The sequence below is a fragment of the Chlorocebus sabaeus genome, chromosome X, assembly GCF_047675955.1.
Source record: "Chlorocebus sabaeus isolate Y175 chromosome X, mChlSab1.0.hap1, whole genome shotgun sequence".
NCBI lineage: Eukaryota > Metazoa > Chordata > Mammalia > Primates > Cercopithecidae > Chlorocebus > Chlorocebus sabaeus.
The window spans coordinates 30,229,691-30,253,785 of record NC_132933.1 but is presented as its reverse complement, the minus strand read 5'-3'; the positions used below and the strand labels follow the sequence as shown (position 1 = coordinate 30,253,785).

The window sequence follows — 24,095 nt, the reverse complement described above, 5'->3', positions numbered from 1 at the left end:
ACTTAGTACTCTCAAAAGTTATGGATTAAATATGTAAATAGCTTCAAAAAATTCAAACCTTTCAAACATATGACATTCCTTAGGGAGATTAGGATATTTTAGAAGATGCTCCTAACTTCAAGATAGACATTACAAAGGACAGCATCTTCTGGCTCATCAGACAAATGATTAGCCTAGACAGGCTATGGAACTTAGCCAGTGTGATGGTATTTCTGTTGTCAAAAAGAACACTCATGCTATTCTACAGGATGAAATGCAGGAACATGATACATTTCTAGGCCTACTTAAGAAGCTTTTGCCCAATGCTGCAAAGAAAAAGCCTAAAGAAAAATAAAAGGAATCAATGGATAGACAGTCAAATAGGTCACTTGTTTTTAGTATTTGCTGGGTAGGAGATCATTTAAGGCTTCAAGCAATGTCCTTTGAACAGATTTCATTATTTATACCAGAAGTAGCATCACCCATTCATTGCAGTTTTCCAAGCAAGAGCTCTGTTCTGAATATTTTGCTTTATGCCACATGTGCCTGCATGTATTAAAATGAGCTTTCAAGAGTACAAGAATCTCTTATTTCTACTTATTTAATGATCCTGATGTTTGGGACATCCAAATCAACAAAGAGATGGGCAAAGATAAGATAATTCTGTGTGTAACCCAGCAAGGAAGAACTTGTAACGGCCTCATAGCATACATCATTTTGTGTAGCTGACTCTGCTATTGATGCCTTAAATTTGCCAAGTTGGAAGCATTCAATCAAAAGGGGTTAGTAGCCCTTGTGTCTCTCTCCAAGAAAGAGATATGACTCATTCTCCCATCATGCAGATTTTTATGTCATTATGTCAGTTCTTTAACAAATGCCCTAAGTGTAGTTTTATGGAGGTAGCACTGTACAATTTTGAAGAGCAGTTAATTAAATTCAACCTTCATAGCAGTTACAAGATTTGTATTGTCAGGTGAAACATAATGATGAGTGAAATATAAAACTCCCTCAGAGTGAATCAAAAAGAGTTTTCATCAACAAAACCTCAGGGGGCAAGAGCCAGCATCTCCAATTGACTCCCTATTTATGACACAAATAGCTACCTTCCCAAATAGAAAACTGGCTAATGAAGGATAAGATACCAATTGGGCTAGGAAAAAAAATAGATTGATCATACTACCACCCAGAAAAGTTTCTGCATGTCTAACTCACTGACAAAGCTCAAGTTGGAAACCAGGTAACCTTCCTCCCCAGGCCCTAATGACCAGATACTCAACCAAAACGATACATTACCTCTTTCCATAGGCCAATCTCTATTGCTCCAGAGAGGCTGGAAGGCATCAGTTTTTTCCAAAAGTAGACAGTGCCTCAGTAAAACTGCTCTACTCACAGGGACTGCAAGGGAGGCTAGTCTGAAGTACTAAATGTTTTACTACATTAAAAGAAATCCCATTTTATTTCAGTTAATTAAAATTGAGATTGCATAATGTAAAGCATCCTTCATTGTGACTAGCACATAGTTGTTTCTCAATAAATTATTCTCTTCCTTCAAAAGAAATCTGGCAAACAAAATCATTGCCTGGCAGAGGCTCCTAAGGGGCCTGTTTTAATGAATAAATAAGCACAACATTCATTCAGTAAATATTTATTGAGCACCCATGACTATGTATCAGGCTCCATATTAGTATGCAAGCATGAAATAAGATGAGTAGTGCTCACATTTAAATTGTTAATATGTAAACAAATGCTTTAAAATATCTTAAAGCCACTTGCAAATTGGGTAATCATTCTCCTCACAATCTGCAAATAATGCAAAGATCAGCCTCAGCACAGTCTACTGACATATCTGTCACAGATTCTAAGTCATTGAGACTTGTTCAATCAACATTTATTAAGGATCTGCTCTATCCCAGGCACAATATTAGTTGCTGAGAACAGAGAGAGAAAAAATGTCTCTCATCTCGAGATGCTCCTAATCCAGTAGGAAAGCCAGAAATACATAATTATAAAAATATTATGTCTAAGTCTTGCACAGGATGCTATGAATTAAAGAAGCGATCCCAGATGGAATGCTGGGAAACTGTCACTAACATTCAATACTGGACCACATCCTTAAAAATAGATTTCTCTCTGAGTGGTAGTCCAATTCTACTTCTGGTCACCAAACGTTCAAATCATGGGGTCTGGAATTTATTGGACTATGCCTTGACTATTCTCCAGTTCATATATCATATTCAGATGGGTTGGGTTTAGAAATAGATGACTCTTAATGAGACTTAAAGCCCTAGCTATTTTCACAATGAAGGCTTTCCTTAATAAGTTCCTATTGCCCTTGTCCCTGCCTAACTCTTCTATCAGAATTCAATGCTCAAAATAGAGTATAAAGAGCCCTTCGTGCTCACATTATATATCAGTCTCATCCCGCTGGATAAGTAATTTCTATCTCAACAAAGGTCCTTTCTCTAACTAGAAGTGTGATGCCACCTTCTCTGCAAGCCTAAGCTAACAACAGTGCTTAGCTTTGTTGGAACCATTGGACAATCATCTTGTTTTCAGTTCATCACATTGGAGCATTTTCCTTTCCATAGGAATTCCAGTCTCCTACTGGTGGTGAATAAGCCCCTTTCCCTTTAAAAAAATGTTCCCTAATATTTGACAACATTTTTCTTTCTGCAACACAAACCCACTGCCACCTCTGACTTGTTTGACAGCTTGTCATTTTCTATAAGTGATGAAAAACAATTCCATTCTTTCATACTAGGAAAATGAGATATATTCTTTCTCTTTGAAGCAAAGTCTTTGACCTTTACTTGCCAGATGAGTAATGTAAGTGGTTAACAATAATGACTTATATTTGTAAAGGGTATTTCATCCAGTGTCCCTGCACTGTAAACTAGGTGAAGAATCTCTCTACCTAGAAGAGATGGCCTTTTATTAATTCATAATACTGAGCTCAGGCCTAGGAAAAATTGTGCCATACATGAAATCAGCATTTGGCATCCCAAACAAGTGTTCTGGCTTCCAGTTCTTCTATCTTTCTTGTCTAGTGCTCCATACTCCTGACCCCTTAGGCTTAATAAATTTTATCAGTCTTTGGATTACCCCTCCATGGCTTAGCTCTCTTGTCTGTTACCTGTCTGTAGCTGAGTGTAGGTCAAACAAGAGGGAAAGCTCATCCCTGTCACCGCAGTAGCTGGTAAATGTGTAACTCTCTCAAGAAACAGAACTAAATCTATTTGGTTAATAATAATTAATATAGCTAGCATGTGTTCTGATGCTTAATAGATAGATATATAGATATAGATATATATACACACACATATATATCTTCTCTAATCCTCTCAATAACTCTGAAAGATAGGTACTACTAGGATTTTCAATCTTACAGATTAAGACACTGGGGTAAAAAAGCATTAAGAACATGCCGAAGGTCATTCAGTTAATAATTGAAGCTATGATATGAGTCCAAGTGCAACAGTGCCCATGCTACTGAAACCAGATTATGTTCAGATATGGGAAATATTAAGATAAGACACAGCCATGGCCCCCAAGGAACTCAGTTTAGAATACATTACCCTAGTTAAGGGGATAGCCTGCAGAGTATTCTCCAAAAGGGACTAGTGGAAATTTCAGGTCCTTGAAAAAGTGGCAGTAGAGCCCTCATTGTATTATGTAAGTAACAGCATCTTACACCTACTCAATGCTTCAAAACTTAAAGGCATACCAAGAAAATACTGTGGAGGAAATGAAGATCTGTATAGACTTGATCTGGTGGATAGAACTCAATGACTTGCAATAATAATTCTTCAAGATTCCAAGATCTATCAGTAGACCTCATCCCAGAGACTTAGAAGGCAATAATGCCGCGTTATTTTTAAATTTTAGATTTTCTCTTTCTACCAGGTGCAAGTACAAGGAATGACTGGAAACATCCAATTTGACACTTACGGACGTAGGACAAATTATACCATTGATGTGTATGAAATGAAAGTCAGTGGCTCTCGAAAAGTAAGTAACCAAAACAGACATTTAAAGAAAAGGGCTCTTGAAAAAGGACAGCATTTGGATGCAAGAAAATAAGTGTTATTATTTTACAAAATATCAGTAAGGGTGAGTGGAATATGGGAACCTCCAGGATGAAGGAATAGCACATCTGTGTGTGTGTCAGTGTTGGGAGTCCTGATGGGAGTGACAAGACACGGGGAGACAGGATGTCAATCCTTATAGAGCTCAAGAAAGTTTTGTTCCACAACAGCACTTGAATTTCATGCAGTACTTTTTTGAGGGAAAAATAGGCATCCAGGTCAAATGTCTTCTGTTTCTAGGCCGGCTACTGGAATGAGTATGAAAGGTTTGTGCCTTTCTCAGATCAGCAAATCAGCAATGACAGTGCATCCTCAGAGAATCGGACCATAGTAGTGACTACCATTTTGGTAAGTGTGAACAGTAGGTAGGTGGGTTTTCTGTCCAGCAAGACTTCTGTTTTCTGAAAAGTGTTTTTCCATCAGTAGAAAATACCTCAAGTTCAAACAGTAAAAACTTCCAACAGGGAAGCTCAGGAAACTCTCAAAGTATCTTACCATGATGATGAACAGAATGTCATTTAACAAAAAGAAAGAAAGAAAAAGAATAGGAATTTAGAACAGTTTTAGATTATCATTTTCCTCTTTCTCCCCGCCTCCATGCCCGCCCCCATAGGACTGATGCTTCATCTGGACTTGAAACCTAATTCTTCATTGTGGGGGAAGCAGCATTGTGTGGAGGAGAGAGTACATTAGGATTCTAAAATTAGGTCTACCACTAACCTGTAAAACTGTGCAAGTCACAACTTCTCTGAGCCTCAGGTTGTTTTTTCTTCACTTATGAAAGGGGTATAATACTCATCACCTACCCATATCATAAGCCCATTTCAAGGCACAATTCACTACATGAAGAAGTTTTCTGCAAAACTCAAAGCACTTAAAATGTGAGATAGTATTCTCATTTAGTTTTAAAACACTTTCCTAAAAGCTGGTTTTGTTTCACTGAATGAAGTACAAACCTGGGTTAAAAATAAATACATCACTAGGTGTGAAAGTATGATTTTCTGAATTAGGCTGAAGTTTGCCTTTCGTCTAAGCATACGTATCAAATACTCCCTTTGTCTTAAGTACTATACTAGGTCCTGGAGAAATGGACCCTGACCTCACAAGGATCACAGTGCTTTCCCAGGGCTTTGCCTCAACTACCTGTGATTCCTACATAATAAATCTTGAGAAATCAAAGGCACTTCAGCATCATGTAACTAACTCTGCAAAATTTGATAAAATCAAAGACTTGATAGGTGAAAACTGGGCCGTCTTTCAAACTCTCAAAGAGAACTGAAATCCTTCTCTGCTTCCTTAAATTATCAGTTAAGCACTTCCTCCCCACCACCAAAAAAAAAGAATATGACCGAATGAATACTCAAGGCTCTTCTGTTTACTGAGTAACAATTTAAAGACCTTTTTCACATACCAAACCTCAATAGTTACAGAGGGGAAAAATTATTACATTTATCTTCTCTTGGAAAAATGTATAGTTGTAATCCTTTTATCTTGCTTCTGGTCCCAAAGGAATCACCATATGTAATGTACAAGAAGAACCATGAGCAACTAGAAGGAAATGAACGATATGAAGGCTATTGTGTAGACCTAGCCTATGAAATAGCCAAACATGTAAGGATCAAATACAAATTGTCCATCGTTGGTGACGGGAAATATGGTGCAAGGGATCCAGAGACTAAAATATGGAACGGCATGGTTGGGGAACTTGTCTATGGGGTGAGTTTTTTCTAATTCTGTTTTCATTTACTCTGTGCTTTCCAATTAACGAAGAAGAGAGAGTATTTAATTTTCAAGTGCAGTATTTATCCAATTGTATAGTTTACATATAGTCTACAAGAAAAATATATTCTTCTACAGTTGCACTCTGTAAAGGTAGGTTGTCAGTGGTATCCTTTGGACAACAGGATTATTTTACCAAAAGGAAAATAGAATTGGGGGATTTTATTTGGCAACATTAAGCACAGCCTGCCCTCTATTTAAAATCTGTTCCTTCTGTGTTCTCTAGCTCAGGCAGCAGAATTACCACCCACATAGTTGCCTAAGCAACTTTGCCTAAGCAACCTCATCATCTTTCCTCATTGTTCCCCTCTTATCTAATCAGTCACCATGTCCTATGAATTCTACTTTTAAGTCTCTCAAATCTAGACACACTCTTCACCCCCACCACCATCACCTTAATTAGGGTTCTTAACATCTATCAGTCATTTAACTTGTTACCCTGCGTCTGTTCTTACCCTGGCAAATTAGATCTCCACATTACTGTAATTTCCCACTTTAAAAATCAGGATAAAATTCAAATTCCTTCACATGGCAAATAAGGCACTTTATAATCTAGCACCCGCCTACCTCTCTAGCTTCCTCCTGTACTCTTTCCCCCTCACACCCAATGTTCCAGCTATAGAAAAGTAAGTGTTGTTCCCTGAAGGTGCTGAGCTCTCACTTAGTATAAGCCTGGAAGTACTTTTGCGTCTCTTCAGCAGCTAATACCACCTACTAGTCTTCTGAAACACAGCAGTGATACTTGTTTCAGAAAACCTTCTCTATTCGCATCTACTTGCCTGTGGTCTGGGTTAGGTACCCCTGCTTTTTGCTTCCTCCCTTTCCATATTCATATAGGACTTCTAAGCCTGTATTGTAATGATCCATTTACAAGTTCCACTGTTCTACTAGACTATGAACTCCTCGAGGACAGAAGATGTAGCGGATTCATTTCAATATCACACAGTCTGAAACACAGACGTTCAATAAATACTTGCTGAATTAATGAATGAAAAATGAACAGAATGGTTCTGCCAGGGGCTTATCTATAGTCAAGTGCAAAATAATTAATATGGGCAATTAGGGCTTTTAAGAAAGGTACAGTGGTATCTTCAGAGCTCCTGGGTCACTTAGTATTAAATGGTTTTGGCCTCTGATTGTGAATGTTATATCTTGGGCAGCTTAATGAGGCACAGGGAAATAAGCAGAACTGGACAGAAAAACTGCCCATTCAGTAAACCAGTCACTAGAGAACTAATCCAAGTGCAGGGGGTGGTGGCAAAGGTTTAGTTCTAGCAAACAAAGATTACCTGTAATAATAACTCTCTGTCTAGACAATATCTACACTAAGTAAGGGGAAGACAGAGGAATCTAGGAGGTGGAGATACTGAGAAGTCCTAGCTGGCAAGAAGCAAACAACCAGGTTTATATTTATTGGACTGAGGTTCTGGAGAAGGACTCTAGTGCTTGGGATGGAAACCAGCAAGAATAAGGCATAGTTCTCCAATCATATGAGAGTACTGGGGTTGCTAAATCAGTTCTTGGAACAGGCCTTTGGGAGGAACCACAAAGTCAGAAGCTCATTTCTAAAAATAAGGGCACAGAAAGGTAACAAAAATGAGGCTGGACCCCAGATATAAAAACTGGAGCACCATCCTCTAGTCAGACAAACAGCAAGGCAACTTGAACTTCAGCCCCCATCTATGGGCCTGGAGCCATTATCTCCTGTCTTGGGTCAAGATTGGTCCTGGGAACTGGGGCAGGGCTAAGTGGCAGATGAGATTCAAGTGAATCCAGCAGTAAGAAAGAGAAGAATTTCCAATGCCAGTGCAAAGAGGGCTGAACAAGTGGCAGAGCACCCAGTCATGATTTCTGAGGACTCTGAGAATCTCTGAACCATCTTGACACAGTTCTAATCTTTTACAAGTCATTGATAAGGTTTTCTTCTCTTTCCTGTTCCTCATCTCCCCAACACTTAGGCTCCAAGAGGTCTTGTCTTGCTTACAGCTCACTCTTGCTCTTAGCACAGTACCTGATACATAGTAAATGCTCACTTTTTGCTTTAATGAATCAACGTCTGGCATACAGTAATACCTAAGCCAATATTCATTAAATTGAGTACATGGTGGGATATAATCTTATAATATCATTATTATTACTATTACTACTACTACCATTACCACTACTATTACTACTACTACTACTATTATTAGCTACCATTTGTTGCATATTTACTGGCTGCCAGATACTGTGCTAAGTGCTTTATACACTTTATGTAATTTAATCCTCACAACATGCCTCTGGAATGTGCCATTATTAAACACTTTCCACATGTGAGAAAATTGAAGCCTAGAGAGGTGAAGTCACATGCCAAAGACCAAACAGTTTACAGTGACTATCTTAGTTTGTTTGGACTGCTATAATAAAACATCATAAACTGGGTCACTTATAAACAACAGGAATTTATTTTTCACAGTCCTGGAGACTGGGAAGTCCAAGATCAAGGGAGATTCATTGTCTGGTGAGGGCCACTTTCAGGCTCATAGATGGTACCTCTTCCTGTGTTCTTACATGATGGAAAGGGTAAGGGGTCCCTCTTGGGCCTCTTTTATAAGGGTACTGTAAGTTTCATTTATGAGGGCTTCACTCCCATCACCTAATCACCTCCCAAAGCCCCACTTCCTAATACCATCACCTTAGGGTTTAGGATTTCAACATATGAATTGGTGGGGGTGGAGGGACGTGGGGACACAAATATTCCAACTGTAACAGTGACACAATAACTTTAACCCAGGTCTTTGACTCTGAAGTCCATGCTTTTTAACCATTACACTCTGTCCAACAGCCAAAGTGTGGTTTCAGGCCCATCCCATTCTGAAAGATAGCTGAAAGTTATTAGAAAGGCTTATGGTGCCTTAGTCATTCTGGAGAGAAGAGTGGTTGGCCACAGCAGCATGGCAAGAAATTTAAGGCGTAAGTGTCTTTTTATTTCATTTATTATTTATTTCTTTTTGAGATGGAGTCTTGCTCTGTCACCCAAGCTAGAGTGCAGTGGCATGATCTTGGCTCACTGCAATCTCTGCGTCCAGGGTTCAAGTGATTCTCCTGCCTCAAGTTCCTGAGTAGCTGGGACTACAGGCACCTGCCACCATGCCCATCTAATATTAAAAATATTTTTTAGTAGAGATGGGGTTGGCCAAGCTGGTCTCAAACTCCTGACCTCAAGTGATCCACCCGCCTCAGCCTCCAAAAGTGTCGGGATTACAGGTGTGAGTCACCGCACCCGGGCTAAGGTGTAAGTTTCTACTAGCCCAGGTTATCTGATGTGAGCTATACCATGAACTCTACCACCCCATCACAACTGAATGACCATATTTCTCCTGTCACTCTCTGTAAATAGATCACTGCTCTCCTGGCATTGAGGAAGACATTACACACAGTGACATAGAGCAAGGCAGATTTATTGACATTGTTCAGACAAAGACTAATTTTCTCACTGGATTTGGTTTCTCCTCTGGCATGTTCCCTGTACTGCACTCATTTAATCTCCACATATCTCTTCCTCATTCCAGTTTGTCTATTTGTGAGTGAGGGAGCTTGAGTATTAGAGTCCCTTATTTGTTTAGCAACTTAGATGCCTTCTCTCCACTTCTGAATAGGAAAAGTGTTCCTATAGGAACCTTCCCATCTTTTCCTTTTAGTTCTTTCTACTAAAGACAAAAGCAATAGCCAGGGAGGCTCTTACAGAAATGTCCTCCTCCTTCCCCTGCCTAAGACAACTTTCTGATGCTTTCTGGGCTTATAACAGGAGGTGATTCCAGAGAACTACAGCAAACCAACCCATCGGAGAAGACTGCCAAATTCCATTTTCCTCTAAAACCTGTGGCTATGAAAAATAGACGTTCTTATCATGCTTGGAGTAAAAGCTCTCTGTTAAAGAGGATGATCTCATGAGCTAAATGTGTCTTCATCTTCATTTAGAAGTTTTAGTCTTTTGGCATTGGGAAGTTTTCAATTTCTCTATCAATGACAGAAATGGAGAAAAATGAAAACACAGGCTTTCATTTCTGGCAGGCCTGGCCTCTTGTGGTTTGCAAGTTGCTTTAAAAAAGAAGAACTGAAAACCCCTAATGGTTTCTCTAAGTTCTTAATGAGTAAAAAGATGGAGAACAGGGAAATATTTCTTGCAGTGAACATGAAACCTACACAGATAGGCACTGCTTTATCTTAAGGGTATTTCTCTTATGCTTTTAGTATGTAAAACAGAGCAGAGTGGAAAGAATGAAAAAAATCAGAGATGAAGAAAGCTCTGCAAGGGAGATTTCAGTGTCAGTCATAAAGTCTCAAGAAAGAATCAAAATGAATTAAATTTGTTAAAGAATAAAGAAGCCAATCAACCTGTTTTCAGATGATTTATAAATAGGTTTTTTCTAAAGAAATTCAAATCAGGTTGATGTTGGGGCACCTTGTATCTCTAAGAAGGCTATTTTTGAAACAAACCTCAGTAGGACACAATGTGCCCCATTATGTAAGCCCTTCAGAACATTATGGACTTGAAACTGTCCACCTGCTTTTAGCAGTTTTGATTTTGAGTTGGATGTCTGTAACACCACTACATGGTAACAGTCCCAGATCAAATGGCTTACAGACCACAAGTTTTTATGGTTTCTAAATACCATATGTTTTGAGAGCACTTTAAAACAGCATTTTTTTTGCTAGCAGGGCTCTTAAACATTCTGAATCCTACCTTACCATTCATTTTTACAAATGCATATGGGAACCAGCCAAGACAAGACATCAGAACTGCCCCTCAGGTAATCAGGAAACCAAAGCCTGATAGAGGACACAGGTACAGGAGTGGCAGCAGGATTGGACAAAGTCACAAAATCCCACAACTTGGCAACACAGGTTTTGTGACTCATGGTCTAGTGCTCTGTCCACTGGGTCACATTGGCTCAGTTCACTAAACTTGTCAGATTATGGGAATATTGGTGTTGTATCAATCAGACATAGCATCCCCACCTGGCTCTAAGGGGCTTACAATCTAGTTGTATTATAAACTTTTCCATCTAAGATACTCATTTTGCTTTTTTTTTTTTCATCCAAGATACTCATCCTGCTTATTTATGGCCTCCAGGATAATGTAATCCACATTTCTAGTTATCACTTGAAATATTTGAAAACCCAATATAGACAGCTGGGGGTTCTGCCCTTGTAGAGGAGATAGGATCTAAGAGAAAAAGAGAGTCAGGAGAAAGGCTAAAAGGAAATTGAGGCTCCAATTAACAGAACACCTCCCAGTGGGCAACTGCCATGTTCCTTATGTTCCTAGCACTTACAACTAAGGATAAAGAAGAGGGGGGTTGCTTTGGGAAAGGCTTGACAAGCTGCTGCTTAAATTGCTTCTTCTGACTTAGAAGATAGCAGAGAGCCTGGGGGTAGTAATGGGGTTGCAGGGATGGTTGATTATAGGTCATATTCCCTGGGTGTCCCCAGACTCCTTCACGTTCCCAGGACACATGGCAACTTTACAGATACTATTTGCACTGACATTTCTCTGCCTAGAAGAAATTATCTCTTAGGTTGTCACTATCCTAAGCTGGATTCATTTTCCATTAAGAAAGACAGAGAGTCGATTTGTCCTTCCAGCTAAAAGTCAGAGAAGCAAGGGTCCAGTAACAGATGCCAGATATTCTTCAGGTGATTATACTGGGCTTTGGCAGAAGGGCCGATGATTTGATAAAAGTGCCCCCTCCTTCAAATGATGCATGTGAACTCCAGGAAGGAGCATTAAGGACACATGAAGTATGCCGTTCTAAGCAGAAAAAGTGGGGAAAATATTTCCAGCTAAACGTAGTCTCACAAGGCCTTCATCCAGCTTCAGGGACACTTTTTTATCTTCATATTGTCTTTAACTCTCTCAACACCCCAAGAACAAGGAGCCCTAATCAATAGATCCAGTCTGGGATACCTGTTCTGGATAAAGAAATTAGGATATTCTGTTGTGACACTGCTTGATGTTGCACAGATTTAAATAAGCCTCATTCTTTTCTCCAGATCTTATCAGTTGTAGACAGTAAATGTCCCATAGAGTACTGCCAATAAATCAGTTTAAGTCTTGTCCCCCAGCACACAGCAATTATATTCCTATTGTCTAGCTTGATTCTGCCCCACTCCTGTTTTCAACACATATCAACTTTCCAAAGGAAATGTCTGCCAAAGGCAGCTAGAGCCTTGTGACTGATACAGGGACAAAGGGTCAGGTCATGTCTGCTTCTTCTCTTGGATAACATAACATATAGTACATTATGATTACACATCAATACATTGTCTACTCCCTCTCTCCTATCCCCTTCCTTGCTTTCAGAAAGTGCTTTAAAATGGTGTCTGACAAGCTCCTGCTCATTCGTAGTCTCAAGGTGGGTTACAAGTTTTGTATCAGATAGTCAGATGAAAATTCTTAAAGATATAACAAGCTTGCAATCTCAAAGAATTTTTTAAATTACATTTAAAGTCAGCGTCATCTCTGGCTAAAATCTGTCAGATTCTTAAGTGCATCAGCCCTACACATATGAGTTTATTGGTTTTTAAGTTTTATAACATTTACAACTTTGACAACCCACCTATGAAAAGGATTATAAATCCCCTCAAGTTAAATCCTCTCCAATAATGCAATTGTTCCATGTTTGCAACTGGTGAGTGGAAAATTCAAACCTAATTCAGTGTGTTTACTGAGCCCACACAGCCACACTTAGGCTGCTTGATTAAAATACTTTAAGTAGTCAAGATGCAAGCAAAAGCACTAACAAACTCTTACTCTGTGCTCTTTCCATTTGCTTGATTTTGTCTGTCAATTAGAGCACCCTCATACCACTACCACGCACTTACCTACCTAGGTTTCTGAAAATAACTTGCCTACTGCTATTACCAGTGCAAGCAATGGCTTGAAGACAACTGGCCACTGGAGTGATTCAGGACACCCCAAGAGAGGCACTTCATTATTGAGTCAGAATTTCACCTACTAGCTGGCCCCATCCATAATTCTTACCACTCTCTCTCCCAGCCTCCAGCTGGCTTTCATAAGAGCAGAGACTAGGAAAGAAATTCCATTTGAGGACTTACCTTTTTCAGTTTTTCATCAGTGTGGGCCTCCTCAGTCTTTAAGTTGCCTTGAAAGTGACCACTCCCTTTACCTTCTTGCTATGGCAATCCCAGGAGAGCTCAATGGATATTTTTGGATGTTAGTTACAGGGAGGAGCATATAACTAACTAGCGTCCAAAATACATATTGAGCTCTCCTGGGACTGCCATAACATGATTGCTCCACACAAATTATGACAAGCAGGTCCTATGCTCTGAAATCATCAATTGTCACAACAGCATTTTTTGACATTTATTTTACGTTCAGGGGTACATATGCAGGTTTGTAACCTAAGTAAATTGCATATTACAGGGGTTTGGTGTACAAAAAACAACCCCATAAAAAAGTGGGCAAAGGACATGAACAGATACTTTTCAAAAGAAAACTTACATGCAGCCAACGACTGCCTGTGGGGATAGTGGTGATAGAGGGCAAGGGCTTCTCCAAGGCTGGCTCTGAGCTGACATGAGTTCTGCTGCTTGGTTTCTTACCAAACATTCAAGAAAGGAGAAGAGTTGCTAAATCTCCTACCAATAGAAGGAAAGGGAGCTACAGATTCTGCCTCAAGCTGTCCTTGAGTCTTCTTCCACCTGCCTTCTTCCACCAGTTTTTTGCTATTCCTTTGTCTTTTTCCATCTGTAATAGGTCTTTTTAAGGTTCATCATGGGGAATTATCCTTTTGGAGTCAGGTCTACATCAAATGAGGTACAACTGAGCACAGATTTAATGCCATTATTGATTAGGAGAGCACCCTCCAAAACATAGATAAATTCCACATTTTTTGAAAAATCGCCTTATAAAGAAACAATCCAGAAAAAAATATGGAAATGCCAGGCTGAGGGGAATAAAAGGCAAGTGCCTAAGGGGAGCAGATTCTTCCTGTTCTCTTTTGTGATTTCAGAAGTACTTCAAACTAGGAATGGCCTTTTTTGGGGATCTGTTCTTTTGATGAATGTTCCTGGGACTCAGACAACACAAAGTCCTGCTTTATCCATCTAGCCATGTCTTGTTAGTATTTAGTGGTGCTTACCATGTAGTAGGTGCTTCAATTACCGAGTTAGAGTTTTTTTTAAAGGGGTCAAGATTCTCAAACTCCTTTCTGTACCTGCTAGAAAAGAGCCCAAATTCCTTAAATTCATTCCAAAATAATTTTCTTAGGTGAATGCCTTCTTATTTATTTTTTCTAAAACAAACAAGTAACAATTTCTCCTAGAACTATCTTTTAGACTTAAAAGATGAAAAATACTGGTTAAATTAAGTAATTAAATTCAAATGAAATCAAGTGAGAAATGATACTAGAGGGGTATTTGCATGCTCTGAGCAGGAGGCAGACATGTTGGCAAAGAGAGGAAGTGGCTTTATCTGTGAATTCTCTTGGCATGACAAGACTCTTTGTAACTGATTCAGACTCTCTCTGCCAAAAAAAAAAAAAAAAAAAAAAACTCTGCTAGCTTTCTGGCCAACTCATTCTCCTCAGTAACCTTTTTTACTATGACCAGGTCTAGCTTCAGGCAAAAGGGTAAAATAGATGAAAATTTGTCTTTGGCTCCCTTCTAGTTAGTAACATGGAATTGGAAATTCAGAAGTTAGCCACAATGAGATGAGAGTTGAAACCATAGGTAACAATACTGAGGGATGAAAGTGAAGGACAGAACCTTAAAGAACAAACCTTCATTGATTATCTCCTAAGACAGGCACTCTGAATAGTCTCTTGGGGTACAGAGGTGCACCTTGATTGAGAGAGCAGAACTAGGAAGGAAAGTCAGAGAAGGAACATTCAGGGAGGTAGGAGGAGAATCTGGAGTCTTTCATAACAGAGAACTAAGGAAAGAGGGTACATACTGCAAAAGGCCAATGGCGTCACACAAGCAGTTAATGTCTGAAGGAAGATCTTTGGATTTAGTAGTCAAGTATATAGTTCAAGAAACAATTTCAGTAATTTGGAGGGGCTGGAAATTAAGTCTCAGGGGTATAAGGAGAAAGTGGTGTTGATATCAAGACAGTAAAGCTGTATTTTTTTCAATAATACTGGTGGTGTTAGGGAGAGATGTCATGTGGTTAAGAAGGCAGCAGGATCAAAAGGTGGGAGGAGTGTTTTCTGTTTCATTTTTGTTTGTTAGTAAACAGGATTACCTGAAAATGCTTTTAAGTGAATAAAATAGATCAATGATTTTCAAATTATAGCAAGCATTACAACAAACTGGAAGGCCACATGAGTCTCATCCCTCCACATTTTCTCATCCCATACCTCTGGGGTGGAGCCTGAGAACTGGCATTTCTTTTTTTAATTATACTTTAAGATCTAGGGTACATTTGCACAATGTGCAGGTTTGTTACATAGGTATGCATGTGCCATGTTGATTTGCTGCACCCATCAACTCATCATTTATGTTAGGTATTTTTCCCAATGCTATCCCTCCCCCAGCCCCCCACCCCCTGACAGGCCCCAGGGTGTGGTGTTCCCCCACCTGTGGCCATGTGTTCTCATTGTTCAACTCCCACCTATGAGTGAGAACATGTGGTATTTGGTTTTCTGTCCTTGTAATAGTTTGCTCAGAATGATGGTTTCCAGCTTCAACCATCTCCCTGCAAAGAACATGAACTCATCCTTTTTTATGGCTGCATAGTGTTCCATGGTGTATATGTGCCACATTTTCTTAATCTAGTCTATCATTGATGGACATTTGGGTTGGTTTCAAGTCTTTGCTACCGTGAACAGTGCCACGATAAACATACGGGTACATTGTGTCTTTATAGTAGCGTGATTTATAACCCAGTAATGGAATCGCTGGGTCAAATGGTATTTCTAGTTCTAGATCCTTGAGGAATCGCCACATTGTCTTCCACAATGGTTGAACTAATTTACACTGCCACCAACAGTGTAAAAGCGTACCTATTTCTCCACATCCTCTCCAGCATCTGTTGTTTCCTGACTTTTTAATAATCGCCATGCTGACTGGCAAGAGATGGCATCTCATTGTGGTTTTGATTTGCATTTCTCTGATGACCAGTGATGATGAGCATTTTTTCATGTGTCTGTTGAACTGGCATTTCTAACAAGTTCCCAGGTGACTCTTTTGCTGCTAATCTAGGGCCCATACTTTAAGAACCACTGGGATAGATTAATGGAGAAGGGAAAAATTAAAGATGTAAAAGAGACAGTAGATAGATCTGGGTTTTAAGAAGCAACAGAGAAATATAGAATGCATGGAATAAGTTGATCAAATCTTAGAAAGTGTCACTTTCTGTGAGGTGGAAACACACAGAAGAAATGTATAAAGATGCTGCAATATGTTGACAAAGTGTAGGGGGGGCACTGAGATGATAGAGCTTATGTCAAATGGCTTCTATCTTCTCAGTAAAGAAAGAGGCAAGATCATCTGCAGAAAGGATAGGACTAATAAGGATTAGGAACTGGGAAAAGTTTGAAATAAGCATCATTCACAGACACAGAGGAGAATCTACTTTTGTGGGGATATATGGGTTTAATTTTAGAAATGATGAGTTTGAAATGGTTGAGCCTCCAAGGAAGATTTGATCAGTAGGCAGTTGGCTTCAATAAACCCATGCTTTCTGCAACTTCCACTAGGATGTAAAGGATGTAGGATGCCCTCCATGCAGGTAAGTATTTTTGTCTGTTTTGTCTGTCTTGTTCACTGCTTCATTCCTAGCACCTAGAATAGTGCTTGGCACAGAATAAAGACTCAAATTTGCATTGGAATGAACCTAAGAGGGGTTGGCTAAGGTTGATAATTGGAGATAAAAGTAGTGTATAGTAGAAACCTGCAAGTATCTATGAAGTTAGAACATTATGTTCATTAAGCAACTGGGTTCTGGAATCTGAAGACCAGGGTTCTAATCCCAGCCTCTCTGTGCTTTAGTTTCTCCATCTCTAACACAGGAATGGTGATTGTACCAACATCAAGGTTACTGTGAGAATTAAATGAGATAGTAAGTATAATGTGCTTAGCAAAGTGCCTCACATAGAATAAGCACTCAATAAATGTTAGCTAGCTGTTCATCTGCATTTCCCCTTAAACCAATTAAGGAGTATTTCTCAACTGGTTTATCATATGTAATTCAAAGGAGTAAAATTTCATTTCTTTGAAAATATACTCTATATCAGACTTCCCTACCTCTCCCCTTTGGTAGGGGTATTGAGGCATAGCTGTTCTGAACATAGAAAAAAATGATCAAAACTGGTGTTTTCACTTCATATATGATATACCATCCAAAAGCCTTTCCTTAGTCCGAAGGATTTTTCTTTGTGTGCATTTTAAGGCCTGGCTTCAGGCTAAGACTTACTACCGTTGGAAAGGAACAATTGCAAAAAAAACAAAAGAAATAAATGTAGAAAATCCTAGTGCCTATTTTCAAGGGATTAATATAAAAACGTTGCCTGCCTTTGCCTGAGTTAATTGTGCAGTGCACTACTGACATTTATTTTATTGATTCAATACATGTGAGTGCTACACTGATATTATCACTAGAAAATATAGCTTACTGTATAAATTAATATGTTTTCTGACAACTCTTTTACCCTTGTTATTGCCCAGGCAAATTTCTTTCATGTTCGCATATGTCATATACAATAATCAACAACTCATGTTTTAGGAATCTACAGTTTCTTTAGTTTAGAATCTGTTGCAGTGATACATACAAAAATAGAAGACTGAGTCTCTGCCTTCAAAAAACCTGTTTTAATAGATATACTCTCAAAAAAAATTCAAGAATAATATAAGATAGCAAATACCTGAGAATTAAACTGCTGTGGCCCTGTGTTGCACCTCATGGTGTAGAGTGAAGCAGAAGTATATGATATTATGCCTGCTCCACAAGAATTTTCAGTCAAGTGAGGGAGATAAGACATAAGAACATGAAAATTAAAATAAGAAAACAAGAGGTAGCCAGTGATGATGAGCATTTTTTCATGTGTCTGTTGGCTGTATGAATGTCTTCTTTTGAGAAATGTCTGTTCATATCCTTTGCCCACTTTTTGATGGGGTTGTTTGTTTTTTTCTTGTAAATTTGTTTGAGTTCTTTGTAGGTTCTGGATATTAGCCCTTTGTCAGATGAGTAGATTGCAAAAATTTTCTCCCATTCTGTAGGTTGCCTTCACTCTGATGGTAGTTTCTTTTGCTGTGCAGAAGCTCTTTAGTTTAATTAGATCCCATTTGTCAATTTTGGCTTTTGCTGCCGTTGCTTTTGGTGTTTTAGACATGAAGTCTTTGCCCATGCCTATGTCCTGAATGGTACTACCTAGGTTTTCCTCTAGGGTTTTTATGGTATTAGGTCTAACATTTAAGTCTCTAATCCATCTTGAATTAATTTTTGTATAAGGAGTAAGGAAAGGATCCAGTTTGAGCTTTCTACTTATGGCTAGCCAATTTTCCCAGCACCATTTATTAAATAGGGAATCCTTTCCCCATTTCTTGTTTTTTCTCAGGTTTGTCAAAGATCAGATGGCTGTAGATGTGTGGTATTATTTCTGAGGACTCTATTCTGTTCCATTGGTCTATATCTCTGTTTTGGTACCAGTACCATGCTGTTTTGGTTACTACTGTAGCCTTGTAGTATAGTTTGAAGTCAGGTAGCGTGATGCCTCCAGCTTTGTTCTTTTGACTTAGGATTGTCTTGGAGATGCGGGCTCTTTTTTGGTTCCATATGAACTTTAAAGCAGATTTTTCCAATTCTGTGAAGAAAGTCATTGGTAGCTTGATGGGGATGGCATTGAATCTATAAATAACCTTGGGCAGTATGGCCATTTTCACGATATTGATTCTCCCTATCCATGAGCATGGTATGTTCTTCCATTTGTTTGTGTCCTCTTTTATTTCACTGAGCAGTGGTTTGTAGTTCTCCTTGAAGAGGTCCTTTATATCCCTTGTAAGTTGGATTCCTAGGTATTTTATTCTCTTTGAAGCAATTGTGAATGGAAGTTCATTCATGATTTGGCTCTCTGTTGTCACTGGCCATCAGAGAAATGCAAATCAAAACCACAATGAGATACCATCTCACACCAGTTAGAATGGCAATCATTCAAAAGTCAGGAAACAACAGGTGCTGGAGAGGATGTGGAGAAATAGGAACACTTTTACACTGTTGGTGGGATTGTAAACTAGTTCAACCATTATGGAAAACAGTATGGTGATTCCTCAAGGATCTGGAACTAGATGTACCATATGACCCAGCCATCCCATTACTGGGTATATACCCAAAGGATTATAAATCATGCTGCTATAAAGACACATGCACACATATGTTTATTGCAGCACTATTCACAATAGCAAAGACTTGGAATCAACCCAAATGTCCATCAGTGACAGACTGGATTAAGAAAATGTGGCACATATACACCATGGAATACTATGCAGCCATAAAAAAGGATGGGTTTGTGTCCTTTGTAGGGACATGGATGCAGCTGGAAACCATCATTCTTAGCAAACTATCACAAGAACAGAAAACCAAGCACTGCATGTTCTCACTCATAGGTGGGAACTGAACAATGAGATCACTTGGACTCGGGAAGGGGAACATCACACACAGGGGCCTATCATGGGGAGGGTGTAGGGGGGAGGGATTGCATTGGGAGTTATACCTGATGTAAATGACGAATTGATGGGTGCTGACGAGTTGATGGGTGCAGCACAGCAACATGGCACAAGTATACATATGTAACAAACCTGCACGCTATGCACATGTATCCTAGAACTTAAAGTATAATAACAAAAAAAAAAAAAAGAAAAAGAAAAAAAAAAAACACACACACATCACATAAAAAAAAAAGAAAACAAGAGGTAAACAGTGATATGTCACAAGGCAGTACAAGTTGTATTATAAGGTAGCGAAAATACACTATTAGGAAAAGAAAGCAGAGTCAGTTGCTCTAAGCCAATGTGTCTCAGAGGACAAAAGGCCAGCACCCTTTCTTTAATTTACTATCAAGTTAAAGCACTTTAGAACCCATTGAACACTACCACTTTTCTAACCTAAGCATTGACAATTCAATTGTTTGTAAAGATTTAGAACTTGACGTTTTCATCAAAGAAGTATATTAAGTAACAAATAACTGATTAAAAGACTGTCTCTAAAAGTCATATATGTTTTCTTTTTTTTTTTTCAGAGAGCTGATATAGCTGTTGCTCCACTCACTATAACATTGGTCCGTGAAGAAGTCATAGATTTTTCAAAACCATTCATGAGCCTGGGCATCTCCATCATGATAAAGAAGCCTCAGAAATCAAAACCAGGCGTATTCTCATTTCTGGATCCCCTGGCTTATGAAATCTGGATGTGCATTGTCTTCGCTTACATTGGAGTCAGCGTAGTTCTTTTCCTAGTCAGCAGATTCAGTCCTTATGAATGGCACTTGGAAGACAACAATGAAGAACCTCGTGACCCACAAAGTCCTCCTGATCCTCCAAATGAATTTGGAATATTTAACAGTCTTTGGTTTTCCTTGGGTGCCTTTATGCAGCAAGGATGTGATATTTCTCCAAGGTTTGTTTTTGTGGCATACTCAATGCCTCATTGCATTTTATGGCCATACTCCATTCATGTGCATATGGTATTCATCCATCTCAACTCCAAATTTTTTTCATTTAACATTCCATCAAATGACAAATTATCATCAAGCCATTGTGTTTGCTTACGTCCATGAAGTGAGTGTGTCATTGGTGTTGCTTTGAATGTCTTTTTTGCATTTCTATGGTATTGTATATACATTAAAACAAACATTTGAACTCTGGATAAAGGCAACATTGCCACTAATATTAATATTACTCAGATAAAGCAAATACTAAATCTTCATCAGATCAAACAGACATGGTTTCCTAATTAATTGTACTAAAGTGTTTTCTCATTTGTCAAGAGATTGGATCCAGACAAAATTTAAAAGAACATAGAACTCTTCTTTAAATCCTTCCAACCTTCTCCTTTCAATGCCCTCCCTTTTTCATTTTGCTCTCAGACTGCCTACAATTATCCATTGTAGTATCCCATCCAAGTTTTCTAGTTAAAACTATAAAACTTCTCAAAGAAAACATAGGAGAATATCTGTTTGACTTTGGATTAGACAAAGTGCTCTTAGATAAGACACAAAAAGCACAATCCATTAAAAATTTGATAAACTGGACTTCATCAAAATTCAAAACCTTGCATTTAAAAAGACATATTAAGAAAATGAAAAAAAAAAAACCAACTGGGAGAAAACATTAGTAAATCATATGTCTGATAAAGGACTTATATCCAGAATATATGACACCTCTTACAACTCAATAAAAAGAAGACAATCCAATTTTTTTAATAAACAAAAGATTTGAATGGACATTTCCCCAAAGAAGATATACAAATGGCTAATAAGCACAACAAAAGATACTCAACATTGTTAGCCATGAGGGAAATGCAAATTAAAACCACAATGAGATGCTTCCATACATCCTCTAGAATGGCTGCAATCAAAAAGATAGGCAATACCAAGTGCTGATGACAATGTAGAACAACTGGAACTTTCATCCACTAGTAGTGGGAATGCAAAATACTACAGCCACATTGGAAAATAGTTTGGCAGTTTCTTATCAAGTAAGATATATACTTAAAATATAACATAGCAATTCTATTCTTAGCTATTTACCTAAGAGAAAGGAAAACATATTCACACAAAAAATTACACACAAATGTTCATAGTAACTTTATGATATTAAAAAAGTAGAAACAACCCAAATGTCCATCAACTCATGAATAAATAAACAAAATATGATATATCTATATAGTGGAATACTATTCACCAATTAAAAAGAACAGACTACTGACATATCTACAACATGGATGAACCTTAAAAATGTTATGCTGGGCCGGGCATGGTGATTCATGCCTGTTATCCCAGCACTTTGGGAGGCCAAGGCAGGTGGATCACCTGAGGTCAGGAGTTCAAGACCAGCCTGGCCAACATGGTGAAACCCTGTATCTACTAAAAATGCAAAAAATTAGCTGGGCATGGTGGTAGGCACCTGTAATCCCAGCTACTTGAGAGGCAGAGGCAGGAGAATCACATGAGGGAGGCGGAGGTTGCAGTGAGCCAAGGTTGCACCATTGCACTCCAGCCTGGGCAACAAGAGCAAAACTCTATCTCAAAAAAAAAAAAAAAAAAAAAAAAAGTTATGCTAAGTGAAATAAGCCAGATGCAAAAGGCCACATATTATGCCATTTGAATCCCATTTATTGAATATCTCACATTGTATGATTCTATTTGTCCAGAATAGGCAGTCTACAGAGACAGAAAGTATGTTAGTGGTTGCCAGGGGCTTGAAGGGAGCAGAGAGGGGATAATCAGGGCCAGTATTAGGGTGAGGCAATTGAGCCTGAGTAAAGCAAGTACAGGGATCACATCCAAGCTTTATTTAAAATTTTGATATTATGCATTAATTTTTTAAATATTGGACTAAAATTCTGTTCATCTTGATTAATGAGATTTTGATGCCCCTTTAAACTTTGCATGTGGGGGGGTTGCTTCACTTGCCTTATCCTAGTCCTAGGCCTGCAAGGATTAACTGCAAATGAGCATGAAGGAACTTTTAAGGGTGATAAAAATGCTCTAAAATTGGATTGTGATGATAGTTGCACAACTATGTTTACTAAAATCACTGATCATACACTTGTATTGGTGAATTTTATGGTATGCAAGTTTTATCTAAGAAAAGCAAAATACTGAACATGAATGTCCTGAGCCTCACAAACTTAGTCTAAACCTAAACAAATATGGCGGTGAATTCTTAATCATAATACATTGTAAATGAATGTAACATCTTTATATTTTGAGACAAAAAAGTTGTAGGTTTTGGTAAACTTCAATATTAATCCAAATACTGACCAGAGTCAATTATACAAACATATTAGGGATTTTCATGTGAAATATAAAGACTCAGAAGATTCCTACCGTGTTTTTACAGCATACTTCATTTTGAGATTAACCACTTGGAGCATAAAACATTTAAAAAGAAGCTTTGCAGCATAACTAATTGGTAACCATATTCGGCAGCTTTTTAAAAGAGTCTGTATGGGGTATGCCTCATTTATCGAAGTCACACATTTTTTGGCTTTTCTCAATCTGCTTGATTACATTCTCCAAATTATTTCACTCCCTGTTCCTTTTGTGCTTAGAATGTGTGTCATTTTTTGTATTATCTGGGAGTTTGTTTTGCTAGTTTCTTTATTTTTTGAAATGTTCACTTCAAGAGATTATGGTTTCTGAATGATCCTATAATTGAATGATTTTTAACATGGCTGGTAATCTATGTTGAGAAAATACTAAAGAGTCATTAAGGCTAAAGATCTTATTGGTTGCTGTAAGTAAATTTTTAGAACTAAGTTTGTGGTATCCCCATTGGAGTGCTGCATACTACTCTGCATACTCAAAAAGTCTCTTCTCATTTTTAGAAGTACTTATGTATACTGATTCATTAAGTAATAACTTAAAGATTATGGCCTGAAAATGACAAGTTGAACAGGTTTGTTAATGTCGTATAGTAGAATTTAAGCTGTGGCTCTTCTTTGGCACTGAGATACATCAAGTGCTTTTTTTCAAAGTATATGTTTTATTATACTACACTAGACACTGTCATAAAGAGCAATGGCTTTCAAAATGTTTTGCCATGACCCACAGTAAGAAGTAAATTTTCCATCACAACTCAGTATACACATATGTATATAACCAAAAGTTTGCCATACTTTACCCTTACAATGTGCAATGCACTCTGATATTTTCTATTGTGTCATTTTTTTAAAATTCTGGTTACAATTCAGCCCAGAAATAGGGCACACAACCTACAGAACACTAGCCTAGAGTAACAAGTATTATTCTTACTATACTTTTAAGTAATAAATTATTGCCTTTATGAGCTCTATGTTTTCCACCATATGGGTGATCCCTCCTCCAATACTGTCTTTTGTGTGTCCTTCAAAATAAATTATACCTTTAAGCCTTTTAATAAAATGTTATACTTCTTAGCATATTTCTTATATATACTAGTGAAGAGGAAACATGTTCCTCCTTATCTTGAGAGCTCTACTTATTATATGTTTGTGCTCAATTGTATAACAGCAATCACTGTGATGTGTTTCTAGAACTATTAACA

General features: G+C 38.2%; 1 protein-coding gene across 4 annotated transcripts in view; it reads left to right on the top strand.

The window, feature by feature from the left end:
- GRIA3 (glutamate ionotropic receptor AMPA type subunit 3) overlaps nucleotides 1-24,095 on the top strand; it is a 315,236-nt gene that overhangs the window by 223,368 nt on the left and 67,773 nt on the right. For all 4 annotated transcript variants that reach the window (XR_005237492.2, XM_008019472.3, XM_008019471.3 and 1 more), the window contains 4 exons: nucleotides 3,883-3,987; nucleotides 4,305-4,412; nucleotides 5,574-5,780; nucleotides 20,087-20,463. Coding sequence is in view for 3 of the 4 variants with exons in the window: in XM_008019472.3 (XP_008017663.3) it covers nucleotides 3,883-3,987; nucleotides 4,305-4,412; nucleotides 5,574-5,780; nucleotides 20,087-20,463 (797 nt within the window). In the remaining variant the exon portion in view is untranslated. The remainder of the gene's footprint in view (nucleotides 1-3,882; nucleotides 3,988-4,304; nucleotides 4,413-5,573; nucleotides 5,781-20,086; nucleotides 20,464-24,095) is intronic.